We start from the raw sequence: 22,761 nt of genomic DNA, 5'->3' as shown, positions 1-22,761 counted from the left end.
CTAGGGAACCATATATGTAAAATGGCATGTTGGGCAATAACAAACAACTGTGCAAAGTTTCATCATAATCGTAGAAGGTCGATCTGAAACGATTTGCGAATCTGTGTGGAACTGCTCTATGATGGATCGAGACCCCTCTCCCCTCCTTAAGGGGAGAGGGGGGCTCCCATACAAATGAAACAGAAATTTCTGCATAACTATTCTATTAAATCAGGCATAACATTTGATAACGACACAAAAGCATTTGTAAACAAACTTTCTAAGGCCCTTTACACGCGAACCAAAGTACGCCCACGCAAACCAATACCACTTTCGGAAAGGTGATAGTTGCCCCTATCCGATGATGTTGTTGGTTTGCGTGGGCATACTTTGGTTCGCGTGTAAAGGGTCTTAGAAAGTTTGTTTACAAATGCTTTTGTGCCGTTATCAAATGTTATGCCTGAAATGTTTTTTTTTTTCATTTCGTTTATTTGGCAGGCTTGAATGTTATAAAAATAACTTAGCGGAGCCGAGTAACATAGAATACCAATTATGGTACTCAAAATACAAAAAAAAAAATATATGCAAATATACTTTATTATATGATTTATCTGGGTGGCGATCGAAGCGGCGACAAAGCGATCTTCTCCCGTGCACGCAACTTCTTTCTTTCCCGAATTTGTTCCTCATTTTTATTGAACCCGAATCGTGATCGCTGCTGCTGTTTCTGAACATCGTTTCCTATTGCACACAGCAAAAAAATAATTTTGATATCACATCAAAGTGGATGCACTACAATCATGTCGAAAATTTCATGTAATTTTTATGACCACATAAATAAACAAATACAGTAAGAGCAGCGTAATGTCAGTTCATGCATTGTATTAATGATAATTTTGTCCTTTTTAGCAAGTAATATTACACCATATTTTCGACATGATTGTAGCAACAATCAATACGAAACTAACGATTTTAAATTGGCTCACCACTTTAGTAGCCTATTGGTCCCAAGCAAACGATTAACGTACCCTATTCTAGTTGAAATTCTATTACTACACTATGTTTGTTTTGATTCGCTATGAAAGTTTGACAGATAACATCAGGGGTGTGTGGATTCATGCAGAACATGCAGGGGTGAGTGAAATAGCTTGGGACTGCTTGGGACCGTTGTTCTGGTACTGAGTGAGCCAAAAATAATAATGATTTTCTTCGGGACCCAGTGGTCTTAGAGTTACCTCTATGATTGTAGTGCATCCACTTTGACGTGATATCAATTATTTTTTTTTTGCTGTGCATGCTCTCCGCTACGCTCGTCGGTCGTCGGGGTAGTCACGTCCATTTCGTTATCTTCATTCAACATCTCCAACCCCGTGTCCGTTTCCTGATCGCTAATGACAAACGACGCACCTTCCACCACTACACCAGCATACGTACTGCTGCTGTTTTGTTTTCTTTTACTTTGCTTTCCTTTTTCCTTCAGTTGCTTCTCCGGTTCCTTGCGAGCCTTCCGCTTGGGACAGGAAAGCTTCCGGTGTCCGTTCGCCTTGCACAGAAAACATTTATCTTTGTTGCCATCATAAAAAAATATTTCCTTTCCGATTGAAGAAATGTAATGACGTGGGGATTTCCTTCTTCACATTCATATATACACCGCGTATCCCTGTATATACTTCAAAACACAGATCAGTTGGAAATTTCTCCCGGATGATGCGTTTAATTTTCCCATATTTCCTCAGCACTTTATCCAGCTCGTTGTTGGGTACCTCTGGTGGCAAGTCATACACACGCACATATTGAATGAATTCACCAGCATGCGACATGCGTACCTTTGCCGTCGTTCCATTCGCATAATGGAAAATTAAATCCTCCGAATTGAATGTCAGAGCATGGAGCATCGTTTCCCTTGATTTGAACTTCATGAAGACTCCCCTTTCCTCACCAATGCGATAAACAGCTTCCATTTCAGCCGGATCCGCGTCGAGTGCTTTGGCGAAATTTACTATCTCTCCGATGTTTGGTTTGGCATCACAATGGCTGAAGCTAAACTTGATGGTGTTTTTTACTTCACACATCTTGCACCGTAGCAACAAAAGGCACCGAACTGCTAGCAACGAACAAAGAACAACTATATAATAGCGAGTCTCGAAAACAGGCTATCGTGTGGTTCACAACGAAATAAAAAATCGACTGCTGCTGTAGACAGCTGTGGGACAACTGATGCCTGAAATGTTCGTTCATTTAATTGCAAGCGTAGCAACGCACGGGGTTCAGCTAGCTGAATATAAATGCAGAGAAAAATCAAGACCTACTCTGATCAAATTTACGAAGCAATACATTTTACGGATGTTCTAGATCTTTCGGTGGGTTATCTGGTAGCCACTTAGAAGCATTGACTGACTACTATATCAAAAATCTCCATTTTACTACATTCCATATAGTATCGGAACAAATAAAGGTCTACTCTGATCAAATTTACACAGAAATCAATTTTACAGATGTTCGGGATCTTTCGGCAGACCATCTGGTGACCACTCGGAGCTAATGACTAGTTAATATATAAAACAAAAACACAATTTTACTACATTCCATATAGTTTCCGAGAAAAATCAAGGCCTGCTTTGAACAAGTTTACGCAGAAATCAATTTTACGGATGTTTCGGATCTTCCGGTGTGTCATCTGATGACCATATCAAAAATCAACAATTAACTACATTTCATATAGCTGCAGACATAAATCAAGGCTTACGTTGATCAAATTTACACACCAAACAATTTTACAAAGACCAAAAATCATGACTTTTTGAGTGATTGGATATTCCAAATATTATATCCCGTTTACCTCCGCAAATATGATCGATATTTTAGGATTTTTGAAATTTTAAAAATTATGTTTTCCTCTTTAAAAAAAACACGTATTAACGTCCGTATTCAGTGGTGGTTGCCCTCCTTTCTCGGATGGGTTCAGCAGATAAGGCTAAGACGCTGTGCATGAGACCATCGAGCGTTAGTTTCACTTCAACCGCAGAGGATTGAGCAAACCTTTCATCTACGAGATGACCACTTGGAAGCGCCCAGAGCACGTACCCTTCCCACATACGTGGCACACATTTCTTGCACGCGATCCCAACGCAAACGATGATCACCTAATTAGCTATCGCATTGAAGATCTGCCACTGGAACGGATCGAAGATGCCATCCGGCACATGTGCACCCACTTCCTGCGGGATGAACCCATCTGTCGGAGTCGGAATCTGGCTAACGATCCGGTGGGTGTGCGAGAGATTTCCGAAGTGTGGCGAAAAGTGGCCCACCAGCGGTGTGCCGTCGTTTGTTTCCGCGAGGGAAGCGACGAAATCATCGGATTGAATATGTTGACCGTTGTTTCACGCAGCGACCAGATCAGTTCAAAGGTTTGTATGTCATGCTAGCAGGTCTTATCTATAAGTACAACGTTCGATTCATTACAGTTTGAAAGTCGCGCTGTGAAGGATTTTGTGCGCGCCACTCTCTACATGACGGAGAAGGGTAAACTTTTCGAGACGCACCGGGTGGACCACTTTCTTTCGGCATGGGGATTGTCCGTCCATCCTGATTACCGGGGATTGGGCATCGCAACGGAAATCCTCCGGGTACGCATTCCGGTGTGCCAAGCCTTTGGAGTACGGCTGAGTGCGACGGTTTTCTCCCATCCCGGATCGCAAGTTCCGGCGGCTAAAGTTGGCTTCCGGGATGCCGTTGTGGAGCGGTTTGAAGATCTGGCGGTGCGAGGGTTCCACTTCCCGGTGCCGGTTGAGTTTAATAAGCTCATGACGCTGACAGTGGAGAATTGAAAAGAGATTTTAAAGTTTAATCAAATATATTATATTAACAATACGATCCACTCTATCGCTGAGCTGGCGAATCGAGTTTCAAGTGATGAACGCGCCTCTGTGGCCAAAAAAAGCTAGTTATGTCTTTGTTTAGCTTCTCGAGGGGTAAGTCAAGTGGAAATTTGTATAATATGTTAAAAGCTTGTATTTCAGTATATTATTTTATTTGATAAGGGCCAATGCATTAATTATGTCACGCTAAATCGAGGAGAAATTTACCCCCCCCCTATCGTGACGTTTTTCCTATACCTAATGCATTGCTTGTCACAAAATCATAGACCCCCCCCCCCGTTAGACCGTGACATAATATATGCATAATCCTAACAACAGTGACACGTTTGACACATTTTCATGTAATATAAGAAGATGTAATTAATGGAAGTAATTTGACTTTTATATTTGTAATAAGGGACCCTTAATTGGCTGATTGTTTGCTGACTTCTTTTTCAGCGCTAGATGGAGCGTGAATCAGAATTTTCGGGTCCCCATTGCAATGTATAGACCTTTTTGACGTTTAATAGTCTTTCTCTATCTAGCACACATTAATGAATGAACGGTTTGTTTTCCCACTAATCTGTTTCCCTCTTGCTCGCACTCGTTCACTTTAAGGGTAAGCTCACCGGCCCAAAAATAAAAAAAATATTTTCGGTACGTTTTTATTTTTCTAAAAATATTGGGAAAAATTATCAAAAATTCAAGAAAATTAGTTTCTTCCTTAGATTTTTGTCAAAAATTACATGCAAAAAAATTTTTTCTATCCCATCATGAATAAAAATTGGACTCTCAGAAAAACCGAAAAGTTGATGTTTTGTGGTTTTTTGAGTCCAACTTTATGCCATAATGACTTATAAAACATGTTTTTGCACGTGAATTTTCTTTAAAAAATTGGAAAAAATTTGATTTTTTTTAGATTTTTGATACTTTTTTTTCAATATTTTTAGAAAAATCAAAACGTATTTTTTTTTTTTTCGGAGAGGTCTGCTTCCCCTTAAATGGTGCAGTAGTGTACGCCGATCAAACGTCAAAAAGCTCTATGGATCATATTGTTAGGCTCTGAACCATTTGGCGAATTATTTTAACTTTTGGTTAAAATTTGACAGATGGAAAGTTATCGATTAACCCTGCTATCCGAGCGTGGTTACTTCTGACAGACAAGAAGTTAAATTTTGACAACTGTGGCTCGAAAACCGGTCGATCGACAGCACGGGGATTTTCGAACATAGAAAATAACTTTCGAAATGTCATTTTTAACCACGAGTTAAATTTAACTCGGCAAATGGTTCACAGCCTTAATATGATATACAGTCGAATTTCGCTCGTCATTTTTGACATTGCAGATTAATTTTCGAGGGGCTCATGGATGAACAATTTGGGTAGTCGCTAAACGATTTTGATGATAATAGACAATCGATGTATCCGCAAGCAATTTTCAGCTTTGACAGCTCAGCCCAACTAACGAAAGCCTTTCACTAATAGCGAAACCGAACTTTTTGTCAGTGCGATCCTCAACCTGAGCTGGGTTTTAAAAACAAATGATCAAACTGACGTTTGTTAGAAAACAAGCAGATCCAATCTTGATACCCGATTCAGGTTGGAACTGAATGATAAACGATTTCGCTATAAGTGGGTTATGGGTTTAGCCCAACGAGCGAAGATGTAATACAATGTTTACGAGAATTAAATTCCGAATATTTAAATGTTTTTGACAGTTTGATTCCCGTTTGTTGACGGGTGAGATCCCTGTCTGGAAACGGTCATGTGCGTGTCGTGCAGCATTGGAATTTTACAGACTAGGAGGGGAGCAAAAAGTGAATCAGATCGGTGCCAGACTCAGTAGCGTCATCTGAACCAGTGACAAATGCAAATCTCAGCTAGGTAGATTGAATAATGCTTCAACTCAATTGAATTCAGTATCATGTGGTTAGTGAGGATCACAACGCTATGCTGTATGCAGCTCGCAATCGTCGCCAACAAAGAAAACGAAATGTAAGTGACAACCAGACCAGTTTGAATTCCCATATTTCTCGATTTGTCGAAACTCATAGCACTCCCACGCATACTAACAACAACATCTTGTTGGGATTACTCTTTCTGATGGTGGTGCTAGTTTGCGTGGGAGTGCTAAGAGATTCGACAAATTGACGTTTGAATCATTGTTTACAAAAGCAGATACGTCCCTTTGAAAAAGTAATCAGGATTTACTAACTGCATGTCAACTATTTAGATGCCCGCAGAATCATGGAAATCACTCAACCGAAAGCGTCGTAGCGTTGGTTCTAGCTCGGGGTGGCTCCCGTGGTATCCCTCTGAAAAACCTAGCCGAAATCGACGGTTCATCCCTGCTGGCTCGAACGCTCCGAATCCTGCTGGATTTGAACCGGTTCCACTCGGTTTGGGTTTCCACCGAGGATGATCGCATTGCCGGTGCGGTGGAGCGGGACTTTCCGGGCGATAAAGTTCGGGTACACCATCGACCGGTGGAAGCGGCCCAGGATCATACCAGTTCCCTCGAATCGGTACGGGAGTTTGTGGACCGGCATCCATGGGTGGAGAACGTTGCCCTGGTGCAGTGCACTTCTCCGTTTTTGCGGTTGGACTACTTGCAGGAAGCTCTGGATCGATTCCAGTCGGGAAGGGTGGATTGCGTTTTCAGTGCCACAAGGAGTTTCAAATTGCGGTGGAAGCGAGCGGACAATGGAAGGACGATTCCGTTGAACTTTGATCCGGGGAAGCGTCCTCGTCGGCAAGACTGGGAAGGGGAGTTGGTGGAAACTGGAATGTTCTATTTTGCCCGGAAGCGTCTTCTTTTGGGTGGTCATTTCCAGAATGAGAACTGTGAGGTGGTTGTCATCGACGATAAGGATTCCTTGGAGATTGATTCGTTCTACGACCTTGAACTAGCTAGGAAAATTATAGGCACTTAAGGTGAAGAAACTAGCTGCTGAGAAGTAATAAAGGTTTTTTTTTTGACGCAGGACTAGGGTTTTTAATCTATAATCTATAATTTCGTCCTAGCACAGCCCGTACCGAGGGGGAAGACGGCTTTCATTTGAGTATCTCTTTTACTCAGAGTTGCTCAGAGCTACTCTGGTTTGCTCTGGGATCTGATCTAATTTGTGACGAAAACAAAATTATTAGGGCATACCAATATCAGTTCTACCAACAATCAATACGAGCCGGCGCCGGTGGTGTAGTGGTAAGCGTGACTGCTTTCTAACACCCCAATGGGTCTGGGTTCAATCCCAGCCGAGGTCGGTGCGATTTTTCTGAGGCATAAAAATCTCTGGTCACGTCTTCCTTCGGAAGGGAAGTAAAGCCGTTGGTCCCGGCCCATGTGTGTTGAATGGGTGCGATATCCTACGCAGGTGTGGAAGCTGCCTTCCTGCACATTCGATTGCCGTCAATGGATGGCAATCGATGTCCGTCGGTGATTGGCACTAGATTGCGGAACAGAGACCGACGTTAAATAAAGGAAAAAAAAAAAAAAACAATCAATACGAAACTATGGCTCACACCTGAGTACTGTGAACTCAGCCGATTTTATTTTTCAAGTGAACTAGAAAACATCTTAAAAATCTTCCGAAGTTTCAAATTGTTTTGCTGAACCAGCTCACGAAATTGTATTTACACCTTGGGACCGAAGATACCCAAGTAACAATTTCCAGTTGAAGAAACGCTTTCGTTTTGATTTTGTTCAGCTGCATGTTGAATAATAATTGCACAATGTGTTCACCACAACTTTTATAAAACCCTTGTTTACACTGGTTTGGAGAACCTATACAACTGCAACACAAAGGTGTTGTCTAACGTATTCAGTAAAACGTTTACCCAAAATCAATTTCTTGTTGAAGAAACGCTTCCATTGTGATTTTATTCAACTGCATGCTGAATAATAACTGTACAATTTGTTTATAACAACTTCTGTAAAACTCTTGTTTACACTGGTTTGGAGAACCTGTTCAACTACAGCATTATATGTATACGCGGTATAGGAGTAGAAGCAACTTTTATACAACGTTTATAGATACATATTTAAACTCAAGCTTTATTATTTTGGTGAAAGCTCTTATACAACGTTTGTAGACACTTCTTGACAGCTGCTTTGAAATTTAATAGAGAGTAAACCTGAGAGGTGTTTGTAGCACTCTTTTATGACTCCTAAATAATCATTGTACAGCAAGCGGTGAAAAGCGTTTTTAGCACTTTTCAATGACTCCTTAATAACCGGATAGAAGAAACTTTTACACAACGTTTATAGATACATATTTAAACTCAAGCATGGAAAACTATGATTGTACCAAAATTTATCATCACTGTGGATATTCACCGGGTGGAGTCTTTAACCCTTCAGTTGGGTTGTCGCAAAATGCTGGGCAGGCAAATTATGCTAAAGGAGAGTGAAGTTAACAAAAGTGTGAGTAAAAAGGCTTTATTTGAATAAAACTGTTCAGGTACAAAAATCACGTATGTATTTGAAAATGATGATTCACGAATGATCAATATCATACATATCCGAAACGTTTTCTGCAAGGGAACGGCTTACTTCATTCTCCTCTGGTCTGATAGAGTCCTGCATTGCTGAAACTAGACTCGAATTGATCGATGATCGAGCCCGCAGTGCACTAATGCGGTGCTTTACCCTCTGTCCCAGTGCAATCAATTGGTCGGCCTCTTCTTCCAATACTGTTAGCTCCGTTGAAAATGCGTCATTGATGGTGCTGGCAACAGATAGCCCATTTCGAGTACTTTCCAGCTGCACAGCTTCGGAAATAGGTACAGACCTGAAGAACTTAATTATGGAGTACGGAGGTAACTCTGCCATTCTTCGTTCCCGTTCGTGTGCTGGAGCCGTGTGGATGTAATTTGCCCACAGCTTCCACGCGCTAGCGTGACCGGTAAACCATAGAGGTAACTCTAAGACTAGAAGGTCCCGAAATAACGTGCTCAACTTTTTGGCTCAGCTCTGGTACTCTCTTCGGTCCCAAGCTAATCGATTCACCCCTCGAAACATAGGAAAAACCAATAACCCCTCATTTTATCTGTCAAACTTTCATAGCGAATCAAAACAAACATTGTGTAGTACTAGAATTTCGACTAGAATGGGGTACGTTAATCGTTTGCTTGGGACCAATAGGCTAGTCAAGTAGTGAGCCAATTTAAAATCGTTAGTTTCGTATTGATTGTTGGGTAAACCATAGAGGTAACTCTAAGACCACTGGGTCCCGAAGAAAATAATTATTATTTTTGGCTCACTCAGTACCAGAACAACGGTCCCAAGCAGTCCCAAGCTATTTCACTCACCCCTGCATGTTCTGCATGAATCCACACACCCCTGATGTTATCTGTCAAACTTTCATAGCGAATCAAAACAAACATAGTGTAGTAATAGAATTTCAACTAGAATAGGGTACGTTAATCGTTTGCTTGGGACCAATAGGCTACTAAAGTGGTGAGCCAATTTAAAATCGTTAGTTTCGTATTGATTGTTGGGTAAACTGTCTTCCATGCAACTCTCGAAGCTCATTAGCCAACACGGAGAGAGACTGGTTGTTGGGAGCACCCGCTCGATCAGTATCCTGAACACCAATTGTTTGTTGACCAATTCCCACAGTTGCTTGCACGATACAGCCGTTGAGTAGATGTGTACATGCACTCGCATGTCCTTCGTGTTCCAGCTAATCAGCAGTTTGCTGTCAATTTGGTCAATGTTTATTCGTCTCCGATTCTTATTCTGCATATAAACGAATTTCTGCAAATCCTCATACGATGGTTCACTATCAGCCCAGGTAGGAACCTGACTTCCATTATCCTCGATGAAAATAACTTCACGACAAATGACCGGCTTCTCGAGGTAGACAACCTAATGTTCCAGTTCGGGATATTTTGGCTAGACGCGATCTGGAGTTTATGCAACTCATATATGTTTTCTTGAAGAATATTAACCATAGATTGTAAGTTTGATTAACCTTGTGTTTAGTTTGTGTTTTGTATGTGTGTGTGTGTATTTTTTTTTTTGTAGATTTGTTTCTGTAATAATTGTATAATTACAGAGTTGATATAACGTCGATAGGATTAAGTATTTGTTTTAGAAATAGTGAAATTTTTGAATCATAAATCATATTCCAAATCTCCTTTTCCCTCTCCCGATCCAAACAATTGTCATCCACTAACCTCGAGAAGACCGCGAGTAATCGGTTCCAATCCTTTAATTTTAGATTTAAGACATTTATAATGTATAAAGAAAATGATAACTTGGCTCTGTAAAGTTTATTCGAATGAGCCTGTACAAATAAAGTAATTAACAAAAAAAAAAAAAATGACCGGCTTCACAATTGTCCACACACTTTGCAGAATCTCCTTTACTGTATCACCGTACAGTATTTTTGAAGCTATCAAGCTACCGGATATTTCTCCAACATACCTACGCTTGAAGAATGATCCACACAGCGATAAATTATGTTTCCTTTCGCTTTTGCCCGTACTTTTCACAGGCTCGTCAGGTTTTCCTCCATTCGTGTATGAGTTTCCTGCAGCGTCATCATGACCCAAAGGAAGAATCAGAGGGTCACAATCATCGTCGAGAGCTTCAATGGAGTATTGGTCAGAATTATCATCAAAGCTGACGTCGTAATCCACTTGATTCGTAGTGTCCCGATTCTCCTGATCCTCAGCGTTAGCCTCGTCATCGTCCATGTTGCTGCAAGCAAACATAATCAAAAGTTGAATCAGTCAATGATCAAAAGATAATAAAAACTTAATTTTACCTGGTAATCGTTGCTACTACAATATTTATTTCGACAACAATTTTCAAGCGCACAATTCCGAGGCAGCAGGAAACTTGAAGAAAACAACAACAATCAAATTTCAACTCTGTTTTGTTTCTGTTGACATTCTGAAGGATCGCTTCTGGCAGTGTTGCCAGGATGTATTGTGCATAAAAAAATTGTAAATTGTAAATCCAAAAAAGTTTTTTTTTCTTTGTTATGATTTGTAATGACGCAAAAAACAATAATAAAAGATTACAAAGTACATGGGATAGTTGTAGCGTGCAAATAGTGAATGCTTAGCACTTATATTCAAGCAAGTATTCAAGAATTTGTTAAATTATTTATCAATACGAAATCAAATATTTTCTGGCAACAATATAACACAAGGATAAACTGTGATTTGAGAAGTGTGCTGAAAATCCAACTTTCAATGCAAACTGCAATAATAATGCAATCCATGACATCACGATGATTTCGAAGAGATGCTGCCGCTACTTCTTCAACCGGTGTTAAAAACAGCACTCTTGTCTTTCCTTCCTCACACAGCAGCGTAAACCCCCATGGACCAAGAAACACACTCTAGCTGCTCCAACTAGAGGGATCCTAAAAGGAATGGATATACTAAAATGAGTCAATATTAATCTTTCTTTGTTTAGCATACTTGTTTAGTGTTAGATTGTGGTTTCAAATGTGTAGAGCCGACGACGTAATGCCAGTTCACACATATTTACTTACATATGAGACATTATACGCTAATTGAGGCATCATCATTACGTCAGCAGAATGCTCAAAACAAATGCTACTGAGTTCTTTGAGGGAAGCGGAATAGTAGGGTTTAGATATAACTTTGGCCCTACTAAGTACAACCCGCACTATACCTCTCTTTTTCGAGCGGATTTTATCACAACAATAAATGGCGTCTCAATTGATTTATTTATTTATTTAAAGAGTCACAAATTATTGAAATATTTTTGAAAATCTTACTTTCTTTCTCGATTCAAAATTCGTCGTGCGAGTTTCAATTCCATCCTAATGTATTGCAACGTCATTCGTCCCACGGATTAAGGTAAAAATCGAATAGAAAAATGGATTCGCTTGGAATGCTTCTTTTGATGTTGAGGAAAAAGGGAGTATATATTCATATCTTGCGCCTTTAAGGCCTTTGTGTTGTAGCTTTTGAACTAAAGTATCGTACCAAACATACATTATGTAAGTCAAATCGGACGCCACTTCTGGTCACTGGTCTAATTTTGAATTACAAAAGTAACATCAAACTAGACCGGTGAGCAGAAGTGACGTTCAACTCGTCTTACATAGTGGGGCCCATAATTGACTCGTTAACGCCGAAATGTGATCATTTTTGCTCGATACGCCCAAAATGGGCGATTAGGCCGAATTAAATGTTTACCCTATTCGTCGCGAAACCACTTGAATACCAAGTTTAATTGCTCAATTAAGTATTGAAAACGTTGCAAACTTTAAACTAATATCGTTAGTCTAACATCGCACTCGGAACCGATCACACGTGAGTGTGAGAGAGTGTGAGTGGAAAATGAACTGGAGTCGTCCGGCTGGAACTGAGTGGCCTCGTGTTTGGATACGGTTTAGGGCGCGCGATTCGCTCGGGGACCAGTTGGTGGACTACCGAGTTCAGGATCTACCGGAGGATCGGGTTCGAGATGCTATCGAACACATGAAGAAGCACTTTTTGCGCGATGAACCGATGTGCAGCAGTGTTGGGTTGTACAAGGACGCCGATGCCCTGGAGGAGTTTGATCAGATGTGGCAGGATATCGCCCGGCAGCGGATGGCCATTGTGTGCTTTCGCGAGGGATCGGACGAAATTGTCGGGCTGAACATGCTGACCGTGGCGGCCAAAGCAGATGCGAAGCAGTGCATGGTGAGTGAGATGTGTGCTGGAAGCCTGAGCTAGTGATTGCAACTTTTCCAATTCGGTCCGCAGTTCAAATCCACCGGCCTTCAAATGGTATACGACTCGTACGTGGGCTTGCTGAAACAAATTGACCTGTTCGAGAAGTACGGCGTAGACGAATACCTATCGGCGTGGGGCCTCTCCGTTGCTCCGAAGTACCGAGGCCGGGGTATAGCGACGGAGCTTCTACGGGCTCGCATTCCCATGTGTCGTGCGATGGGCCTCCGGTTAACGGTGACGCTGTTCTCGTCTCCAGGATCGCAGATTCCGGCTGCCAAGGTGGGATTCTACGACGAGATTGTGGTGACGTACAAGCAGCTGGCGGAGCAAGGTTATCTCTTTCCGGGGGTGACACACGAGCTGTGCAAGCTGATGACGATGGTCGTGGAGTAGCAGCAGAGTTATGGATTAATGTCGCCTTAAAGTACTAAGTGAACCCCACACGGTAAGCAATATTGTCAATACTTACCGTATGCGTGATAATGTTTGCACCATTGAGCAATGTCAAAATTAAAACAAAAAATCTCAAAAATTTCGTTTTCGAGTTTTTTTTTATTTATGCCAAGGGGGCTACTATCAGATATCAGGCGGTCAAAAATCAAAAAATCGACTTTCACTAATCCTTATTTCGTTATTTTTGGTCGATAGTAAACATTTCAACTAAGAGAATCTGAAAGTTTCAAGCTTCTAGCAGTTTTCGTTTATGAGATATCGGATGTCGAAGTCAAAAAAGAGTAAGAAAAGTACAAATTTTGCCGCAAAAATACACTACCACTCAAATAAAATTTCATCCTCTATTTATCATATAACTACCACATCATTATACATCGTTGGAAAGGTAATTTAATAAGCTTTCCAAAAATAAAATTCATTTGAAAATTTGATGGAGACAAAAAAATTTAAAAATGAAAATAGAAAAAAATAATTAAAAATTAATGAAAATTTAACTTTATTGATCAAAAACTTTCGAGTCTCGCACATTCCCAGGCTAATTCTTAGCTCTGGATGAAGTTTTGAGTGTACTCTAACAAGTACTGAAGAGTTTGCCTGCCCCAACCTGCCCCATTGGAAATATAAGCGATTTGAAAATTTTCGGTTATTATGGGAGATTTCAAATTGTACAAGAGCCGGCTTGGAAACAAACTTTTTCAACAATTATTTTGCAACTTTTGGAGTTATATTCGGTTGGTATAGTCGATCCAATATATTGTTAAAGAACATTTTCTAATATTTCATGCCCAACTTTTAAAAAGGGCTTAAGCTTTTGTACAAAAAGAAGTCATCATTATCATAAAGTTCAATGTTGGATGAACGTAAAACTACATTCGTTTATGCTTTATTCTAATGTAAGTACCTGTGTTATGACGATTATAGAAGCATATGCGTAAGAATGTACCTACGCATATGCGCGGATGAGTTTAATTTATACCTAAGTCTGTACTTAACCTACTGTAGTGTCAATTTGAAGCCATAGTGTGTTTTGTGTAGCTTTTATTTAAACTACTACAGTGTAATTCAAATTTAAGGTTGAGACCAAGTGTGAGCATGGATAATAGAACCATTATTAATCTATTAGACGCAAAATTAAGCCATAGTGACAATGTTCACAGAGCCATTGAATTCATTTGTGAAAATTATAACATCTCGGTGGAAAAACGTAAACGTCTCGATGAAAAGATCCATAAAATCGTTACTAAATACATCAACAAATGGCATGAAGCTAATCGCACGAAAGAGCGATTTGAGTCGTATTTTCAGAATTGGCTTGATGGAGAATTTGGCATCGAGGAATTCATCGAACAGGAGCAATGTGTTGCCTCAACCTCGGCCTCGGGAACAAAACGTGGATGACCTTCAAAACCTTTCTTGGATTTGAGTGAACCAGGAAAACGTCGCGTTATCGATAAAGAAGCAGTTGATCCAAAATTCGATACCATCGAGAAAGCTTTGTTATTTGCAATACGAACCGCTTATAATCGAAAGGATTTTAATTTAGTTAAAGTTATTGGGCATATTTTAAAAAACCAAAAAAGCTCTAAAACCATGCTGGCTCAACTAACTGATCAACGAGGAATGATGTCACCAGAAGAGGCTTTTAGTGTACTTATCGAGGCTTGATTGAGTATGTAGATTTCAATACGAAGTAATACATAGTGAATCACCTTCAAGATTTCCACCTTACTATGTGATCGGAGCAGTGAAAAAAATATGCGCCCTTCCTAGTGAATTCATCGAAGAAAGTGCATTGAAAATAAGAGTGAAACTCCAGGCGCTGATGGAAAATACAGTGAAACGAATCGTCCAAATAATCGATGCAGAGCTCAACGAGTATATGGATAGCAACGATCTAGTTTCTACGGAACTGGTTCTTCTATGTAGCTGGGGTATGGACGGATCAACTGGATATTCGCAATATCATCAAGTGCTACCAAAAGGATGTCAGGACGATTCAGATGTATTTTCGTCCACTTTAACATCAATTCAGTTGTTCATGTACAATGATCGAAAGGAAATTATGTGGTTTAATCCCATGCCTCAAAGTATTCGATTTTGTAGGCCATTCATCCTTGAATTCATTAAAGAGAGTAAAGTAGTTATTCTGGCTACAAAACAGGATGTAGAAAAAGAAATGAGTGAACTAACGCCAGTGAAAATTGAACTCTCAAACGACAAGTTTATACTTGTTGATTTTGATTTTGTCCTCAGTATAATAGACGAAAAAGTCTTAACTTATATCACTGGAAATTCGTCGATGCAGAATTGTCCAATATGTGGGGCAACACCAAATGTAATGAATGATGCAGAGAAATTCGAGAAAGGATTTATATCAAACGAAGAAGCCTTGCATTACGGCATATCTCCACTTCATGCTTGGATAAGATTTTTCGAATGCCTTTTGCATATTGCATACAGAATGGATATCAAAAAATGGAAGGTAACGAAACCGTTCAAAGAACTATATGAACAAAGAAAAAAACATGTGACGACACAGCTTTACGAAAAATTTGGTGTAAGAGTAGATCAACCACGATCGGGTGGAGCAGGTACCAGTACTACAGGAAACGTTTATCGAAGAGAATTTGGAAATCCCAAGCTTTTAAGCTCCGTGCTGAACATTGATCAAGAGTTAATTTTCAGATTCCGGAATATATTAATTGCTATTAACTGCCAAGAGCCAATAAACCCAGAAAAATTTGATGCATATTGCAAGGAAACATATAGGCTTTATCTTAAATTGTATGATTGGTACAAAATTCCTGCAACCGTGCATAAAGTTCTCGCTCATGCCGGAGAAATAATCATACATTCACCAGCACCACTTGGTTCATTAGCGGAAGAGGCAGCAGAAAGTCAACATAAACAATTGAAAAAATATCGAACCCATCATGCAAGAAAACGATCAAGAGTAGAAAATTTACATGATGTCTTTATTCGTGCCATTAATGAATCGGACCCACTGATCAGTTCCATTTGGATGGCAAAAAGACGACAGAAAAAAGTATCCCTGGATTATCCCGACACCGTGAAAAGTTTCATGATATCTGAAAATTCTGTAAGTGATTCAGTAGTCGATACTAATAACTTCAATGCCTTGGAGGAACTTATGAAAGCAGTCGATGAAATTGAAGAAGAATTTGTTCATGATGATATTGTAACAGAGGAATAAAAAGAAATTCGTTGAAACATATTTGATTTTGATTATTGTATCATGGCTTTTTGTATATTTTTTACAGAAGATTTGTTGAAAAAAATAAACATATTTAAAAAAAAAGGTTTTATTTTATTTTTTACGGTGTTCCCCCTACCATGGTTTTAGGTTGTCTTTGTTCAATAGATTTTATTCTCTGAAAACAAGCTTGAAACTGTAACCGTTATAAAATAGTAACAATTAAATTTTAATTAATCAAAAGTTAGGCCCTTTTCAAAAGTTGGTCGTGAAAATGTTGAAAAGTGATAACGCACACTTTATATTGATGAAACAAAGCAAGAATAATAGCAGAAATTGTGAAAAAATGGTAGAAATATTTTTGACCGCCTGGTTGTATGAAAATGCCCCATAGTGGGAGGGATGTTTCACAGAGTCTTAAACTATGTTAATCATCGATCGAGTTTCCACTTGCTGCAATAACGGCCTCCATATGCTTCCGGAATGCACGGCAGGTTCTAATAATGTAGTACGGGTCAATGTTTGTCTGAGGCTCGCTGTACTCGTGTGGCGTTTAGAACAGGCCTTGGCCTTCATGACGCGCCATATTGAGTAATCCAGCGGATTAAGATCGGAGCTGGATGGCGGCCACATCCCAACTAACATTTTCAGCTTTGTAAGCCAACTTTTCCAGCGTTGTGCTGTAAAGTAGCTGAAAAGAAGCTGCAGATACAGCTACAAGCAAAAGCTAGCAAAATATTTTTGGAGAGCGTTTACTCAACTTTCTCACAATCATTATTCAATTTGTCAGTCGCACTGAATAACATCAGCCAATAAACGCTAATGTCACTTCTATACACACACTAATCAACTTTCAACTTGTAGCTGCAAAACAAAGCTAACAAAGTGAATATATTACTAATTTGATAGCTTCTACACAACCAACAACTCTTGTTGAATAACATAAACATCAAAAGTGCTTTTTCAACAACTAAACAACCTGTACTCAGCTAATAAACTGTGTAAGAGCAACTTCGGAAGCATTTTCACAGTCAACTAGGTTTATTTTTAGATGTGTGCAGTTTTACAGCTTTTACTCTGCTCTTTTATAACTAGTCGAGAAAAGTGATTCATGTGTGCTATTATAAAGCCTCTACTCAGCGATTTTGTTGTAGAAGCGAATGTTGATTTGTTTACATAAGTTCAAAGTGTTGGCGTAGCACAGTTGGTAGTGTCAAGGTTTGCCAATGAGGTCGTCTCGAGTTCAATTCCAGGTTCCAGTGCAGGGTAAATAATTTGGTGATGATTTGTAACTAATTTCGATTAATTTGATTCACAGCAAAATAAACTCAATAAATTCCTTGATATAAAGAAGCGTAAACAGTATTTAACCCGGCTTCAAGAGAAAGCTGTGTAGTGATTATTGGATAACCGGGAAAAGGTTGAATAAGCGCCTTTCAAGTTCACATACAACTAAACAGCAGGATAACAGCTGTATAGAAGCGTTAATGGATATGCAATAAGAGCTTCTCCCGACCGTTCCAATGGAATGAACACCGGGTTCATCAGATAACATTTATATTCAAGTCCTATGCAAACTAAAAAAAAAAAAAACAGATAAGCTACAAGAAGTATACGAAATGTACATGGAATTCATAAACGTCAATAAAGGTATGTAGCATATGTATATTGCTGATACATTTCATATTATTGTCCAATCAAAATTATGGCTTTGAATAGTTTTTATTTTTATATAATTGGCGTATAAAAATATTTTTTTTTTGTTAATTGAAATTAACATAAGGAGTTCACATACAGGTTCACATAAGTTAACATAAGTAGGAGCTCTCTACACGGAAAGAAAAATGTTCCTAATTTTGAGTTCTTTTCACCCAGGTTGGCAGTTCCGTACGCCAACAGAATTTAGAGTTCTAACTCTAAGACTAGTAGCACAAACGAAGTGACAGACGACTAACTGGCGAAGAAATCCATTTAAATAATGTGGTTCACTGTAATAGAATTTTCTTGGAAGCTTGTGCCATCATCCACCAGATGGGTTAGTTTTTTTGTTTTGATTTGAACAAAGTTGATTTTGTGTACAATGATTCTTTGACAGTGTGCAAAGAGTGCGTATCATTTTGTCATTTTTTATGCATTTCAGTTTTGAGTAGAGTAAAAGAGATAGAACCAAAACATTCTAGTACATTTGGTGAAAATGCTAGTTCAATCCAGTAGTAGTGTTGCCATGTGGTACACTGAAAAATTGCAATAGCAGGTTAGTCACCAAAGTTTTCGAGCCGATTGTTCTAAAAGAATTCTGGGGTGATTTCTGAAGATACTTCCAAGAGAATTCTTAAGAGTTCGAAATAAATTCCGAGAAGAATTCCACTGGAGTCGAATTTTGAGGGTTCAATTTCAAAGGAATTCTGAGAATATTTTCAAAGTTATTCTGTGATGGATTCTTGTTTTGAGAATTCTGAGGAAATACCGAGGGGGGCGACTCTATCTACGATGCAGGAAATATTGTATTTTGCTGTGGCTAGCTGCGCGTACGCTGAGTAGATAGAAAGAAGATTTATCACGATTTTGGCGATTTCCTGCAAAAAGATGATGCGCGATGCGCGATTCGCTAGTGTGAGATTTTTTGAGCATCTAGAATTGAGATTTAGATGTGTCGCCCCCCTCGGGAAATACTATGGGAATTCTTACGAGAATACGAATTGAATTTCCAATTGATTGCAGGGGAGAAGTCCAAGATTATTCTAATCAGAAATTTATGAAATTTCTGAGTTCAATTGCATGGAAATTCTAAAGAGAATTCAAATAAATTTACCATGGATTTATGGTAGGAGCCTTCAAGGAGTTTCTAGAAGAATCAATAAAAAACGAAAATAATCTACTTTAACGATTTACATAGTCGGAGATGCTTAACGTCAAATATCAGACTTAAAGTGGAGATTTTATACCATCGATGAGGAAATTAAATTAAAGAGTTGATAGTTACGTTATAGTACGGCAGTGTGAAAATTGTATATACAAAGTAGAAAGCGAGCAAAGGACAATTTTGAGGAAGGTACGAATCGGGGGGGGGGGGGGTGGCACATCTAAATCTCAAGTTTAGATGCTCAACAAATCTCACACTAGCGAATAAATCTTCGAAAAATCTTCTTTCATTTGTTGCATCTACTTGCATCGCTCATCATCTTTTTGCAGGAAATCTTCAGAATCGTCATCAATCTTATTTCTATCTACTCAGCGTGCGCGCAGCTAGCCACTGCAAAACACAATCTTTTTTGCATCGTAGATAGAGTCACCCCCTCGGGTAAATAGTTGTTTACGTCAGATGGCGAGTTGAATGTGAAACAATCGATAGTACTGTTTCCGCACATCGGAGGTACATGAGCAAATCGGCGATCATCCCTTTTGCCAGTGGTTGCAGGGGGAAACACCCCTCACCATCCCTCATTAACGGATGAGCTTGGTAAAGAAGATGCTCGACCCGATTCGTACCTTCCACAAAATTGCCCTTTGTTCACTTTCTACTTTCTATATACAAATTTCACACTGTCGTACTATATCGGAACTATCAACTTTTTAAAGGGTGATACGGTCAAAATTTGGTCAATATCAACTTGACGTATTTCTTTCAATTTTGCATTTAAAAAACCTGAACACCCCTCATTTTGAAGGTGTGTGTGTGTAGAATGTTGCTCCTATTTTGATTTTGGAATTCACTCTTCAGTTGTCAAAATGCCGTCCAAGCAAGAAGAGCAGCGTATCAAAATTTTGCTCGCGCATCGCGAAAATCCGAGCTACTCGCACGCAAAGTTGGCAAAATCGCTAAAAGTTGCCAAATCAACCGTTACAAATGTAATTAAAGTGTTTGGGGAACGTTTGTCGACAGCCAGGAAGTCTGGATCGGGGGGAAATCGAAAACCGGAAGCCGCTGAGACGACAAAGAGAGTTGCCGGTAGTTTCAAGCGAAACCCTAACCTCTCTCTCCGAGATGCCGCAAATAAGCTGGGTGTATCGTCTACAACCGTGCATCGAGCCAAAAAACGAGCCGGACTATCGACTTACAAGAAGGTAGTGACTCCAAATCGTGATGATAAACAAAATACGACGGCCAAAGCGCGATCCCGGAGGCTGTACACGACGATGCTGACGAAGTTTGACTGCGTGGTAATGAACGACGAAACCTACGTCAAAGCCGACTACAAGCAGCTTCCGGGACAGGAGTTTTATACGGCAAAAGGAAGGGGAAAGGTAGCAGATGTTTTCAAGCACATGAAACTGTCAAAGTTCGCAAAGAAATATCTGGTTTGGCAAGCCATCTGTACCTGTGGCTTGAAAAGCAGCATTTTCATAGCTTCCGGGACTGTCAACCATGAAATTTACGTGAAAGAGTGTTTGAATAAACGTCTGCTGCCTTTCCTGAAGAAACACGGTTGTTCCGTACTGTTTTGGCCGGATTTGGCATCTTGCCATTACGGTAAAAAGGCCATGGAGTGGTACGCCGCCAACAACGTGCAGGTGGTTCCCAAGAACAAGAACCCTCCCAACACGCCAGAGCTCCGCCCAATTGAGAAATACTGGGCTATTGTCAAGCGGAACCTAAAGAAGACCAAAAAAACTGCTAAGGGCGAGCAGCAGTTCAAGGCAAACTGGCTTTCTGCGGCGAAGAAGGTGGACAAGGTGGCTGTACAAAATCTGATGGCAGGGGTCAAGCGTAAGGCCCGGCAATTCGGATTTGGAAAAGCGGAAGCTTAACTGAATATTTTTCCTGAATTTTATACTTATTGAACTTGAAAAATTTTAATTTAATTTGATTTTTTAAATAAACGATTTCACCGATTTACACGCGTTTTCCCTTGACCAAATTTTGACCGTATCACCCTTTACTTTCATCTCCTCATCTTGTAAACTGCGTGTTAAAATTTGTCCCATTTTGTACAGTTTTATCAACAATCAATACGAAACTAACGATTTTAAATTGACTAGCCTATTGGTCCCAAGCAAACGATTAACGTACCCAATTCTAGTCGAAATTCTAGTACTACGCACTGTTTGTTTTGATTCGCTATGAAAGTTTGACAGATAAAATGAGGGGTTATTGGTTTTTCCTATGTTTTGAGGGGTGAATCGATTAGCTTGGGACCTAAGAGAGTACCAGAGGTGAGCTAAAAAGTTGAGCACGTTATTTCGGGACCTTCTAGTCTTAGAGTTACCTCTATGGTTTTATCGCCGAGTGTAATATTGCCGTGTTTCTCACGAGCGTGTGCCGTGTTTGTTATGCTTTGTTTTTGTGGTCATTGCACGGCAGGCGACATACTCACTAAAGAGCCTGAATTTATAAAGAGGTGACATCTTATTCATTTGACAGGTCTTCTGCTCGATTGGAATGACTTTTCCTATGACTTTGACAGGCAATCGATTGTTCCAATTTTTATATGTCGTCTCTTTGTAAATTCAGGCTCTTTAATACTCACCACTATGCCTTCGTGTATAATTTTAATTTGTAAATTTTGTACGTTATTTTATTCGGGTTTTTATGTTGTTAGTTTAGCTAGATAATGAAAAAAATATCGTTTTAAAATGTATCGCGTCCCAAATAAAATTAGGCCCTTAATGCTCCTCCCGCTGCTAAGAAGACAAAGAACATAAAAGCAGAACAGTCGAGCGTGGTTGCAGGAGCGATGGCGGTTTGTCGTTTTTTTTTTTGTAATTGTGACGTTGTGAAAAAGAACAATTCGAGCCACGGTGCAGTACGGGTGTTCTTCTGCCTGGAGACGTAATATCGTTTTTTAGTCCCGAGAAAGTGCTCCAACTGGGAGAAGAATTCCCAGTCGCGTCGCGAGTGCAAGTACGCATCTTTCCAGTACACCGCGAGTGAAAGCCGGCTCCGTGGCTGCGAAAATCACTGTGCTGATAGTGTAGTGAAAAAAGGGCCGGATCGCCATTGTGGGAAGCAGGAGCTATTCGCTTCCCTAGCTAACCAAAAAGGATCCGGTAAACACCCGCCGTCCTGACTGCGGTGGCTCAGCCAATAGAGCCAGTCTCGCCACCGCAGTTAATCGTCAAGCAGGACGAAGCAGGCAGTTCCAGAGGTGAGTTCGACTGGGCAGAAAACACTGTGTTGTCTGCTGGGGTTGCCTACGGCGAGTAGGAAATCCGGTGATTCGTCACCATCGTCACCGGGGGGGTTCCGAAAAAGGAGTCTCGCTCATCCCCCGCTAAACGCTAAGGACCACTGCTAGGCAGCCAAAAGTGAAGTATGTGCAACCACTCAGCACAATCCGTGCTTTGTAGCTGAACAGCCGCCATACCGTCGTCGAAGGGCCCCACCGAACAGTAGCAGCAATAGCGTGGAGGATAAGATAAGTAGCTAAAAGACGTTTAAAATTGTTGCTTTGTTACACCCAAATCCGAACAACTTTGGGGGAAGTACGGAAGTACCCTTGCTCGAGGCTGGCAGGCATGCTTGGCATACACAGTTTTGGTCACGAACTGCTCATTTGCTAATAACTTTGCACACAGTTGACGAAACATTCTTTTTGAAGCAGTAGA

General features: G+C 40.1%; 3 protein-coding genes and 1 pseudogene across 4 annotated transcripts in view; 3 read left to right on the top strand and 1 right to left on the bottom strand.

Annotated features, from left to right (window-relative positions):
• The first annotated feature begins 3,030 nt into the window (after positions 1–3,030).
• Positions 3,031–3,811, top strand: LOC135702091 (uncharacterized). Its single transcript, XM_065223092.1, has 2 exons — positions 3,031–3,389; positions 3,447–3,811. Exons 1-2 carry the CDS (start codon positions 3,033–3,035, stop codon positions 3,807–3,809), a joined length of 720 nt encoding a protein of 239 aa, XP_065079164.1. The 5' UTR covers positions 3,031–3,032; the 3' UTR covers positions 3,810–3,811.
• A 1,918-nt stretch (positions 3,812–5,729) lies between these two features.
• Csas (CMP-sialic acid synthase) lies at positions 5,730–6,786 on the top strand. Its single transcript, XM_065223091.1, has 2 exons — positions 5,730–5,834; positions 6,073–6,786. Exons 1-2 carry the CDS (start codon positions 5,764–5,766, stop codon positions 6,770–6,772), a joined length of 771 nt encoding a protein of 256 aa, XP_065079163.1. The 5' UTR covers positions 5,730–5,763; the 3' UTR covers positions 6,773–6,786.
• Positions 6,787–8,333: 1,547 nt separating this feature from the next.
• Positions 8,334–10,541, bottom strand: LOC135702139 (uncharacterized; annotated as a pseudogene).
• A 1,584-nt stretch (positions 10,542–12,125) lies between these two features.
• LOC135702184 (uncharacterized) overlaps positions 12,126–22,761 on the top strand; it is a 115,241-nt gene continuing 104,605 nt past the window's right edge. Inside the window, exons 1-2 of one of the 2 annotated variants that reach the window (XM_065223211.1) lie at positions 12,126–12,515; positions 12,579–12,972. In XM_065223211.1, the coding sequence (XP_065079283.1) occupies positions 12,168–12,515; positions 12,579–12,941 (711 nt within the window). In that variant the 5' untranslated portion in view covers positions 12,126–12,167 and the 3' untranslated portion in view covers positions 12,942–12,972. Of the gene's footprint in view, positions 12,516–12,578; positions 13,051–22,761 lie in introns of those variants that run through there. The other variant, XM_065223210.1, reaches the window with a different exon arrangement.

This window comes from Ochlerotatus camptorhynchus, unplaced genomic scaffold (genome assembly GCF_037179485.1).
Source record: "Ochlerotatus camptorhynchus isolate MF236.1 unplaced genomic scaffold, CSIRO-AGI_Acam_v1.1 ptg000185l, whole genome shotgun sequence".
Classification (NCBI taxonomy): Eukaryota; Metazoa; Arthropoda; class Insecta; order Diptera; family Culicidae; genus Ochlerotatus; species Ochlerotatus camptorhynchus.
This window is presented reverse-complemented; position numbering and strand designations above follow the sequence as displayed.

Excerpts from the sequence above, each read along its gene's own strand:
- Csas (XM_065223091.1), top strand. The coding sequence starts at position 5,764 with ATGTGGTTAGTGAGGATCACAACGCTATGCTGTATGCAGCTCGCAATC. Across the intron at positions 5,835-6,072 it reads GCCAACAAAGAAAACGAAAT|ATGCCCGCAGAATCATGGAA; the intron begins GTAAGTGACAAC and ends TCAACTATTTAG.
- LOC135702091 (XM_065223092.1), top strand. The coding sequence starts at position 3,033 with ATGACCACTTGGAAGCGCCCAGAGCACGTACCCTTCCCACATACGTGG. Across the intron at positions 3,390-3,446 it reads GCGACCAGATCAGTTCAAAG|TTTGAAAGTCGCGCTGTGAA; the intron begins GTTTGTATGTCA and ends GATTCATTACAG.